The 12,524-nt window shown below is 42.6% G+C and overlaps 1 protein-coding gene across 1 annotated transcript; it reads right to left on the bottom strand.

The window, feature by feature from the left end:
* Positions 1–7,835: 7,835 nt before the first annotated feature.
* On the bottom strand, positions 7,836–8,879 carry LRRC30 (leucine rich repeat containing 30). The gene is given in 1 exon segment (XM_075140674.1): positions 7,836–8,879. A coding segment is annotated over 1 exon segment (1,044 nt).
* Positions 8,880–12,524: the final 3,645 nt, after the last annotated feature.

The following is a 12,524-nucleotide window of genomic DNA, read 5'->3' as shown; positions in this document are numbered from 1 at the left end:
CTAAGAGCATTCATTTGCTTTCTGTTCTCCAAGCCCTGGTGGATCATTTAGACCAGAGCAACCTCTGGTCCTCCAAGCAGGACTAGAAAATGTAGTACCTGAAGTCTGTGAGTCTCTGGCTTTATGTTTTCACACAGTGTAAGAAGAGGTTATTAAGACTCATGGTAAAGACTGTTATATTAACTTATCCAAATAAAATATGGAGATTGAAGGGGAGGGTTAAAACATATATATCAGCTTCTGATAAACAACCAACTACTAAAGTTCTTCTGAAGTTAAACTAAATTTTGAACCAGCTGTGTTTCACGCCCTGTCTCTAGGAGTAGCCCAGACAACTGGGTGTGAAAATTCTCTAAACTTTTCCATTTGAGACTTCAACAAATATCTGGGCCAAATTGAACTCCAAAAGTATTCAGTTTCGTGTCAGATCTATAAATCTTCTTAGACAGATCAGGCTGTATAGAGTTTAACTTCTTTTCTTTGATGAGCTAAAGAATGCATTTCAGAGAGTTCACTGCAAGAGCTACTAAACTTTTAATGACTAACAGAAAATGAATGTATCTATTTGTATGATTATTGATCAATTAAAAAAACGACTGAATCCGAATTCTTCTATATTTTAAATCCCCACATTGCTTAATAAAATTCCGAATGAACTTTGTGATATCTAACACTAAAAAACACCCAGAAAAACTAATGTACAAGAAATTCAAAAGCACCATAATTCACCATTATGTGTTTTAAGTCCAGCTTTGATGCTAACTTACCAGCATTTTATTTGCAGTGGAATATGCTACTTTTCAGTCAGCTCACACGTATTCCTCAAATACGACATTGCAAAGCATTCTAAAAACCTCCCAAATACTTCCAAACATACGCACACACAAATGCACACACACACACATGCTCAGAGGGATTTTTTGTTTAATAAATTGAATTCAATTTGTAGCTTCATTTGTATGTGGACAGAAGACACTAACACCACATTACAATCTGTTCTTAACAGTGTTATTTTCCAACTGGAAAGAGAAGGTAAGTGTACTGAAAAATATACAGGACCCTTGTGCACAGAAATGGCTATGGAAAGGCATTATCTTAACCAAGTCACACTTGATTGAATGAATTTCCCAAAGTGAAGGTTTTATTCTTCTGGATTCGTCAGCTCTCCCATCAGTGCCATTCACAGGGCACTATATTACTCTATGCCAGAGAGACTTGTCTGCTTACACAGGCAAAAAATTTAGGAACCACCAATAGCCTCTGTTGTCTCCTATATATGTATACATGCATGGACTAATACAAAACCCCATATATACACACAGAGACTGCCATTAGGTTTTTAAAAACAAAAAGGACAAAGAACAAGCAAGGAAAGTATAACGAAAATAACTTTGTTTTCTAGATGGAAGGGATTTTTTTACTGTAATAGTTTGCTGTTATTCACTTGGTAATTTCTTTTAGCTGATTTTGGGATGCCGTTTCTAAAAATTACAGAGGCTTCTTTTAAATGTGTCCTGCTTACCCCCGTTCTGAGGTGCAGCATTTTAATAGCTAGGAAGAAAGGATTTTCTGCCATTGAAAGCATTTGGCACAAGGCATTGTAGGTGTGTTGGTGTTTTCTCTGATGTGTCTTCCAACCCTTCTCAGCAAGTCTGAATGTTATACTGTATTGAGAGGTAGTGCTTCGTGTCCTGTGCACGCATGCTGCAGAGGCAAGGCCAGGGGAAGGAAGGTATTTGTCCCCTACAGCTTCACTGACCTTGCTTCAGATGCCTAAATTAGACTGCAGATGTCCTGGGGCTCTCTCTGGCCAGCGGGGAGAGACCCTGGGACAACACGGGGCACTTCAGCAACACTCCTTTCCTGCTGTCTCCCGGGAGTAATGCCTCCATCTCTCTCTATCAACCATGGAAACAGTGTCTAGAGACTAACCACTGTCTGAAACCTCTAAGGCAGGTGCATGAAGTTGGTGTCATGAGCACAACAACCTCTTTTGGGTAGGTTACCTGTCTCATGACCGGTGGTTGTGGAGCCTGACAGCCTCCCCCGTCCCGCCCTCCTTGCCTGGCGGGTGAGAGATCGGACCCTCGGTACATTTTCACGCCCACCCACACCTGGCAACACTGGCTTTGCAGGAGGGGAAAAGCAATTTGTTGCTTCTGTGAATACACCCATGACGCAAAGGCTGGAGATCAGGAAGAAAATGGAGCAACATATATTTCCCTCAAAGAGTTGTATCAAAAAAGAGAAATTTTTTTTTTTTTAATGCCTGGGAAGTGGAAATTAAAAACAGGCTATCGATCAGTGAATTTAGGGTATCTGAAACTCCTCTGAGCCCTAGGAAAGCATAAAGCTCTGCCCTTTGGTCTTCTTTTCAGTCTGCCTGGGTAAGCTCACTTTATGAGGCAGCATAATTTGCAGTTACCTTTTCTGAAGCTGTTGCTACACTTCCTGCTTCACTGGAAACCACCTCTTTAGTCATGCATGACGTGACTCCACATACATTGGAGTATAAATTTCAGGCTTTGTTGCTAAACCCTGCAAAGTAGTCCGGTGCGGTAGGCAGCTGTGCCGGTGCAGGACGCTGTCGGTACTGCTGGGCTGCAGAAGACAGTGCTGAGGGTTGGTTTTTGAAGGCTGGTTGGCCCTTGCTGCACCACAGATAAATGCATGGAATCAATGGTGGCAGGGGATGAAAGAAGAATTTAAAACTAATAATGTCAGCAGTCTGCTTTTCTCTGGATTGCAGGGAGGGAGAAAAAACATTTCTTATGTAATTCCCACTATTAAAAAATCTTTATATGAATTAGATTTCCTCTTGGGATATTCAGGATGTTCAGATAACCTAATACATTTCTAAGGAGAGCTGTTTCAGTGCCTCTTTTCTCATCTTTTATAATTATTATTCTGCCTCTTACTTGTACAGAGGAAGGATTATGCAATTTTATAAAAGGATTTTCAGATTTACTCCACATGTGAGTATTAAAGTGTACCTCTGTCCCAATATATCTAGAGGCTCATATCCATTTAAATTTCTACTGAGTTTTTAAATCTTGTTTTTGCCATATATAAAATGGTAAATGTATGTATTCTCATATAAATGCAGGCCCTTCTACAGTCAGTGCAAGTCTTCCTTTGGCTGTAGCTGTTTCAGGTTTTCAGCTCCCATGTGTGTGGATTGCAGAAGCACATGTGACATAATAATATGCATATTTTCTTCATATTTTAGATATTATTATATACTGTTATTTTTATATAATTATTTTCCTACATATTAATTATACTTAATAAAACTGTGCAAGGCAGTCTGAAACACTCCTTGAATCAGAACTGCCGTCTGAGGGTTGTGCAGCAAATTTACCTTTGGAATGTGGTGAAACCATACTGACCAGATAATTAGTTCATTTTCTTTGCTTTCTTTCTTTGCCTCTCTTTATTTACCTTTATTTATCTCCCATGTGGCTTTGAAGCCTCTTTTTTTCGTTGGTTAAGGAAATAAGTATCAATGCTTTTTCTACTTGCGGAAATTATATGCTGTGTTTTCAAGTAATGTGCTGGCCTAGTAAAGTAAAGAATGTATTCAAATCTCTCCAGGATCAACACAATACTTTTTAGATGCATCCTCCTTCACTTAAATGATGACTGTAAGGTTCTTAAAAATATTAACTGAAAGATATGGTCGCCCGAAGATACAGCGTAGTAATAGGAAGTGAATTTATTTATATCCTGAAAAGCTTAAACTGCAGAATGCATATTCTTATAGTAAAATTGTCCATAAACTGTTCTTGAGTTTGACCAAAAAAGAGGAATTTTGATGAAAATGAAGAAAAGTACGGAGAAAATATTGGCAAGTTAGGAAAAAAAATGTTGACATATTTTTCAACCAAAATAATAATCATAAAACCTTTAATCTGAATTTCAAGAGCGTTCAGCTGGAATCTGAAAAAATCTATTTTGAAATGCCACCCCAGTGCATCTTGGAAATTGGTCTTTGTAGGTTCTTGCTGCTTCGCTCACGTAACGGGCTGGTGTTCCTGGCCGGATTATGTGCCCATGGGCGCCCCACAGGGCTGCTGAGACATTGGAATGGATTTTGGGAAGCCACCAGTCACAAGCGGAGTGAGGAAGTTTGCCCACGTGGCAGGTTTGGCCAGTAGCCCCAGAGCAGGAGGTACAACACATTTCAGCTTTAACTTCCAGTGAGGTGTTACAGCAACACTTCATATTAAAATGTTTTCCTTTCAATCAAAGGTTGAAGTCACTAACTTTGGTTAGGCCAAAAAACCTTCCAGTTTTCAAAGGCTTTGCTTGTTGACTAGACTTCAAACTTTTCACAGAATGCAGCTTTCTTTTTGATTTAGAATAAAAATAGATGGAATCTGTTCACCTCACCAAATGTAGCACCAGTGTATTTGGTGATAGCTGGAGAACAAATTGTATAGTCCTGTTGTATATTACATTTACCCCAACCATTTGACCCCTGACTATGTTCTTTCTACTTTGTTCTTGTGCTTTGCCCTTTGTTTTGTCCACATCAAGAATTTTTCTAAGCTCTTTGAGAGCTTCTCTGAGCAATAGCCATAGAAAAGTCACCCTGCCAGGAGAGTATCCTTTTCCACAAGTGGGTCCCACTTTTTCCATTCCTTTCAAGAATGGAATAACCACCAATAACAACAAAAATAATAGATGCATCAAAAGTTATGCTGCTGTGAGACTTAGGATGAGAAAACTTCAGTAAGTACTAGAAACAAGTTTAACATTCTGCATACAGTTCTCTGAAAGATTATATGTCAAAGTCATATCATTTAATATACACATAGAAGTGGTACTGTCGTCATATATTATGAGATATGACTACAGTCCCCGCAGTGTTTCAGCTCCTTTTTTCCCTGTCGTCTGTACAGCTAATATCAGATGACAATGCTGACATCCACCAATTCTTTGCTAATGCCCTGCTCAAGACTAGGGCCAGTGTGTGACATCAGGCTTTCTACCTCCCTCCTGCGCCTCGTGCTTGCTTTCTCTGTCTGGCTCCCTCTCACATGCAAATACATATATCTTTATTTGCCTCTCATGCATATTTCTATACATTCACAGTGATATACAGTCTTTTCTTTTACCAGGAAGAATTCAGAACACCACCTTTAGTCGTGTGAGATAATTTTCTGTATCTCTGAGAAAGCTATAAGGGTCTTGATTGGGGAATGAAAGAAAGACTAAAGCAGTTCAGTAGAAATTCAGTAGAAATTATCTTCTTAATGGTAAAATCTGAATTATACATTAAAGTACCATTTATTCAATGAATTTTATTATTCTGTTTAAAAAGGCAGAGACTTTTATGTGTTTCGTATGCTTTAAAGGCTTATTAGCTTGAGTAAAAGGTTATTATTATTCAATTGAATAATTGAATAATTTTAAATTATTGGTATTGCACTTCATAGTATAACTGCTTTTCCAGATGCATTTGATTATGTCAAACTTGCCTTTTAATCCTCTGTCTGGAGACCATTTTCTTGAATCCTGCACTGTTTCTCACCCTCCGTAGTGGTCTCCTAATGAACACACAGAGTCCAGTCTCACATCTTCCATGTAAATTACTGTGCATACCTCTTCTAGTCAGATCACATCGGAGGCTATCTGGTGTCATATAATCCTGGATACTGATATGTGGAAAATCTTTTCAGGTGATTAATACCATAGGCATCTAATTTTCCTGCAAAGCACTATTGTGGGACTGTAGTATTTATGTGAATGCCAGACTTAAGGATATGAAATCAACATTTAGAAAAGTTAATAACGTGTGCCTAATCCCCTCCAAGAATTATCTGATGGTATTTCTATAAGTAATTGCAGCTTTATTTCTTGTCGCTAATTGAATCACATATTAATTTATTAGACATATTGTTCGTTAAAAAACTTGGAACTTTGCTATAAATCTCATTGCATGGGTGAAATAAATACATGTAAAACTACACATAAAATATCTTTGCATTTGAAACACACATTAAGTAAAAAAAGTCAGAAAATAACTGTGCTTTGGTGTTTTTTACTTGCTTTGTTTGTTTGTTTGCTTAATGTTCCCGCAAACGTGCCCTTCAAAAAGGTTTCTCGTTTGCTAGAAACATAAGATTTGTCCTTGACTGCACACTTGGAAACTGTGATTCCTGAGTGTAACACTGAAATTCGCAATTAAGATAACAAAGGATATGCAAAACAATCCAACATAACAGAATATCAGGCTAGGCAGCCCCGGAGAGGAATATTCTGCGAGCACCGATTCTTCATTGCTGCGTTCAATACCGCACTGATAATGTTAGCGTGGCCAAAGGTGCTGCGTTTGCTTGCATGTCCCTATGAATTACATAATTGTCCGCTGTTACCAGGCTGCTTCCACCTCCGCCGAAGAGTCTTTCCCTCAGCCAGGGGTTGTCCATTAACTTCACTAGAAGCAGGATCAGCCTTCCACAGCCTTCCATAATTTTGAGCAAATTATGTTTTAGAAAGTAATCATTGATTCCTGAGATTTGACATAGGATAGGAAGCAATTTAAAAGTGGCTTTGAATACTCTTAATTAGCTCAAGAATTACAGGCTCATTCCTCTTTTACACTGCCATTACAAGCATTTATCTCAACTAATTTCAACAGAGTTTCTTCTGTTTTACACTGGTGTGAGGGAACAGAAAAAACAGGTTGCATAAATTGTTAACAGCTCTTTCATACTGCCTCTTTATTACCAGATAAAACTTTGATGAAGGACATTCACAGAAGATCAGTTTGAGAAACCACATAGGACCTGACTTTTATGCTACTGGCTGATACTGAAAATCATAGAAATAAGTATTTGTTTTTGAAGCTCTTACTTAAGCCTATGATTGGTCTGATGCTGCTTTTCCTGAAAGAAATATTTCACTTTTAGGAGACGTACTGCCTCCTGAGTAAAGTTACTCCACGGCTCCGATTGCAGGGATGCGGGAAGAGGGAACGGAGTGCAGTTGTTCATCTAGTAACGAGCAACTCCATCTGACAGCCTTCGTTTGAGGGAATAAGGACCCACGTTCGTTTCTCTGCTTTGTGTGGATGCTGCTCCCGGCTGATGTGACACACCGCTCTCGGCATCCTAGGAGGCTCCGCAGGAAAGGCTGCGTGTCTCAGGAGGGGAACTAGGGGCTTTGGGGAAGTTTGGGGTCTTCTTCCAAAGAACTGGGAAATTGCCTCATCGACAGCGATCTTCACCTGTAATTTATAGAGGCCAGCGCACAGCTGTGGGGTAAACAAATGGTATTGAACTGGCCAGTGATATACTGTCTGTGAGCTAATATAGCCCAGGATATATTCACTGCTGAGAGTAAATTAAACGTTTTCCTTGAGATTCACTTAGAGAGCAGTGTTTGTTTATGTAGTGGTTTATCTGCGTATGAAGAAGTGAGCAGGAGTTAAAGTGCAACTGCAATCACATATAGTAAATGCAATTTATATTAATATTCCTCCAACCTAATAGCTGGCAAATACACGTTTCTGCACTTCTAGCAGTCTGCTTTAATTTGTTTCTGTCAAACGAAGAGCAAACATTTTATCACAAGTTTGTTGGGCTTTTTTTCCCTAAAAAAACCCAAGCACATCAACACTGAAGGTTACAGAGGTGGCTATTTTAGAAAGTTTACTCTTCACACACTTAATCAAGACCACCATACTTTACTTGCTTTCCTCCAACCGTTACTAAAGCCATCCACAGTCTTCGATATCCGAGCGTTATGAAGTGGAGATGCGTGGGCAGGAAAGCGCTCCGGTACGACTGAGTCTTGATGACAGGCTTAATCCTAAGCTCAGCGGAAACTCAGTTGTGCTCTTTTTTCTCCCTGAGGTAGTTGAAGAGGACGTCCAGCCCCCCCTCGACGACCTCAGGCAGGGGCCGGGACAAGGGGTTGTGGGCGATGTGGAGGCCTTTGTCCATCGGGTTCCACGCGATGCGTGGCAGCCGGCGCAGCAGGTAGAGGTCGTCCGGGAGAGTCTGTATGGCGTTGTAATCGACGTTTAGTAACTCCAGAGCGGTGATGAAGCAAAGAGACCGTGGCAGGGTGCGTATGTTGTTATTCTCTACGATAAAGATTTGCAAATTGACCAGATACTGGACACTCTCTGCGATGTTTTCAAGCCTGTTGGACCCGAGGTGCAAGAAGTCTAAGCTCCTCAGTGCGAAAATGCAGAGGGGAATTTGCACAAAGCGGTTGTTACTGAGGTTCAGTTTCCTCAAACTTGTCAGGTCGGTGAAGCTCAAAGGCAGTTGCGAGATGCAGTTGTGAGAGAGGCTCAAAACCTCCAGCTTCCTGCACAAGCTGAGCTCTGCTGGCACTTCTGTCAGGCAATTCATATTGACGAACAAGACCTTCAGGTTCCTCAGCAGCCCGATCTCTTTAGGCAGACACTTGAGGCAGTTGCCACCCAAGTTCAGCACTACCAGCCTGTCTAGTTTCCCCAGCGAAGGAGGAATCACCACCAGCTGGTTGCGTGAAAGGTTCAGTTTCTGCACCTCGGGCAGTCCCCACAAGAAGTCAGGCGCGCTGGTCATCCCTTTCATTATGAGGCTCAAGCTGACATAACGTAATCCCCGTTTCAGCAGTGACTTGGGCTCTTTCCCCGAGAGAAGAGCATCTTCCCACGCAGGCAACTTTGGACCTTTCCTCAGAAAAACCATGCTCCTTCGCCCCTCGTTCTTCGAGTGCTCAGTTCCCATAACACCCTGGATCCCTCCTGAGAGATGAAGTGAGGTTTCCTTTCCTTGCAAGTGCTACACCAACATGCAAATGCCAACAGAGGATGACAGCTTGCAGGAGGCGGGAAAGTCAAAGCAAGGAGACAAGGAGGAGCCTGTGAAGTGCATCTCAGTCCACCGAGGCAGTTTCCATAGCTGCTGAGGGAAAGTTTCACTTTTGGGGGCTTATGTTGGTCTTGGTGCAGAGTCTGTAATGAAATACTTGCTCCTGACTTGTGAGCAAACCTGTTCAATTCAAACTGAATGCCACAAGGCAGCTGTCACTGTCATTTGGCCTGGGCTTTATTGGACAGATATGTATCTTCACTGCAAAAAGGTCACAAGGATGCTGTATATAACTTCACCATGTCAGCTTTCTTGGCTATCTGGTACATACCATGGCTGCAGGACAATTAACAAGAATGACTTCAAAAAACAAACAAGCAAGCTGTAGAAGAAAACAAGCAAATGAAGAAGCCATCATTTCAATTCAGATTTAAAGGACATTTTCATGTAATTTTTATTTTTGTGTTCCTGATTTCACTGAAATAGTTACCAGTCCACCAGAAATGCTGGTAAAGACTTTTCATGTGAGTCCTTGTTTTCTGTTTAGTTAAAAAAAAAAAAAAAAGAAAACGTTAATGCTCATAAAAAGCGTTAGCCTTTATATCCCCTTTGTGGTGAAGATAAGCCTCTTTCTTTTCAGAATGGGTACCACCTTCACTGCAGCAGTGACATTTTCCAGTGGTATCTGCGCCCACTTGCATGATTGCTTGCTACCCACGTTGCCAAGTGTGAGCAGTCATACCGCGCAGTTCTGCCCAAATTACTCTGTCCTAAATGTCCTGTGCTACTTTCACACTTATCAGCGAGTTTTTTGGGGTCTGGTTCTTTTGTACTGCAGAAAATGTAGCCACTTGATGTCCCTTCCCCTGTGAACTTTCCTGTCTTTCTGGGCTATTCTGGGGTACACGCAGTCAACTAGCTCGAACTATAAATGACATTTAACTCCGGGATAGAGGGACTGATGGGAGAGGAAGGAAGCAGTGAGATATAATAATACCCGACAACAGCTGAAGCTAGCTCTGCTGATGAAAGGAAATTGTATTGCTACAGGAATATGCAGTGAGTTTAAACTCAAAGGGACCCTAAAAAGGATACGCAAAAACTTCAGGCACCATTTAAACTAGGTGAAAATTGCAGCAAATAGTACAAGACTTTCACAGCTTTTCCTCTCCAGTGGATCTGTGGTGATGGAGATGCTTGGCTGCTGCCTGAGAGATTTGGTGATGGGTGTACCCTCCCCACCACCTCATTTCAGAGAGCCTCACCTTAAAACCCTGCATTAGCTCAGATGCTAAAGGACTATGCATCAAGCTGCGGCTGGGAGTTGGGGTACTCCAGCAACCTCTTTGGAGTCAATCCCCGCAGGCCCTTCTTACTGCCAAGCACTGCTCAGTCTCTTTTCAGTCTTGGGTACCTCATAGAGCTGCACCTGCTTGGGAGGAGAGGGGAGAGAGGGGGTGTCCCTGCGGTTGTGTCTGGTGAGCGGGGTCCTACAACAGGAGACTAGCCAGGACCACAGCGCAAGATGGTGGCAAGCTGAGCGAGCCACGCAATTAAAACTTGTGCCTTAAAACAACTGGACCTGAGGCTGAAATATTGCATTCCCTGGGGTGCCTGGATGAGCCTGAAAAGGGCTGAGGCCAGTTGTAGCTGTTTGGTTAGAGCGGGTTGGCAGCCTGACCGAGAGTCACAGATCCCTCCCTCGCAAGCACTTTGTGCCAATATTTGTCAGTTTACAAACAAACATTATATTAAATCCCACCGCAGCCATAAGCTCTGACTCAGTGTTCTTGTTAACCATCACCCAAAGGCGCTGCCCAGCGTGGCAGAGTGAACCCTGCCGCTGTAGGCAGAGGAGCTGCTCCACGGGGGAGAGGAAACCCAGCAGCAGGCCAAGCTCGGGACAAATCTGGCCTTGCAGGACAGGGGGACCTGAGGCTAAAATGTGGCCCTTCAGCCCAAGCAGGTGGAGAAGCAAAACCGAGAGCCTTTCACGAGTCCTGACTCTGGGTTGTCTGCCCAGCTGCTGTTAAAAATGCACCTATTATCAGACAGCCTAAATGGATTTGAACAAGGCATACCCTTCTGCAGCGGCAAACGCGAAGAGAAGAAAAAAGCCTTTTAGAGAGCATTGACAAAGTTAGGCATTTCCCTTCTTTTAGTCACACTGCTGGAACGAGGAACCTGCCGCAGCTCTGCCCAGCGGCCAGCGGCCCTCCCCTCCCTCACCACGTCCCCACGGTCGCTTCAGAGTGCTTCCTTCTGGAGGTCACTTCTAGTAACACACGAAAACAAAAGACAAAGGAAGCACAGTCTCCCTCTAGCCACAGTCTGGCCAGATATTTTTGGATGAGAACGTCGTCCCCATCTCCAAAACGCATTAGAGTTCACTGCCTGGGGACTTGGCAGGGCCCAGTCCGGCCTCTCACCACAGAAATCCCCATTTCCTAACAGCGTGACTCAGCCAAAGTGCTCTGTACCCTTCCCTGCTTTTGCATCACGCCGCCGATTTGAAACTAAGCCTGTACAGTCTGGGTCGGGCTGTTGGAAAGCTTCACCCGGGGCTCTCTACCAAACGAAAATGCTTTCGTCTCGCAGCATCTCCTGCTATTGCATTGCCGTATCTCCACTGCCTGTCAGGCGGCAGCAGCAGCAGCAGCAAAGAGGATTTATAAAAGAAATTCCACATCTTCAGCTTCCATCATCCAGTTCCCTTCCTGCCTCCGCGAGTACCGTAACTGCTGCGTGAAGGAAAAAAAAAATAACCATTTCCTTTTCTTTGTTCTCCAACAGAAAAACAGGCTATTGAGCACGCTTGCAGTTGTGGAGACGGGAAACTCTGAGGTAACCAAATCCAATTCCTCTCATGAAATCGGGAGAATAAAACCACAGTGGCCTCATCTGGACATCTCAGGAACTAAATTTCTGAACAAAAATAGTCCCTTATCTGTTGGTGTCCTGGACTGGTTTTGTTCAAAGACTTTTCAGTTCCCTTTTCTCTGAGTTGCCTGCTGCCCTGCCCCGCCCTGCCCTGCCCCGCCCTGCCCCGCCCTGCCCTGCCCCGCCCTGCCCTGCCCTGCCCCGCGCTGTGCTCTGCCCTGGGGACAGGTCCGTTCCTCTGGGCCTCCCTTAGGCAGCTGTCGACACAGCCTGGCAGAAAGCAGAAATGAATTTCACGCATGCAAGTTTGGCAGGGGAAAAAAAAAAACCCAAATCGGTGGGATCTACATGATACAATGTAGCTGATAATTGCTTCGCGGATTAAACAAAACTGTTAGTGTGCTGGGGAAAAAAAATGACCTAAAACTTGTTGAAGAACTTTGTAGTCTAACTAATGTAATAAGAGAAACTACACTATTAGCAATGATAGAAAACTGTTAAGCTGACAAAAATGACAAGCTATATTTTCTGACGTTCTTTGACAATGCAAATGATTAGATTTTTTTTTGAAGGAAGCAGGATTGTCAGCCCTGAAAAAAATGTAAGATGAGTTCACAAAGACCTGGAATTTTAAAATCTATTATCTATGGGTTCTTTTATTTGCCTGCAGGTTTGGAGTCTCTAGAATACACTTGGGAAGCATTTTCAAGCTTTTCTCTGCAAGCTTTTTGCAGCTGGGCAGCGGGGCTGGACAATTACATTGTTTTTAAATAAAAGTTGAGATCATTACATAATTACTTTTCCATAGGATTTGAGCTTTTAAAGAAA

Source organism: Calonectris borealis, chromosome 2 (genome assembly GCF_964195595.1).
Source record: "Calonectris borealis chromosome 2, bCalBor7.hap1.2, whole genome shotgun sequence".
In the NCBI taxonomy this organism is placed as follows: Eukaryota; Metazoa; Chordata; class Aves; order Procellariiformes; family Procellariidae; genus Calonectris; species Calonectris borealis.
The sequence above is the reverse complement of the archived record's forward strand: the minus strand, read 5'-3'. Positions and strand labels throughout refer to the sequence as shown.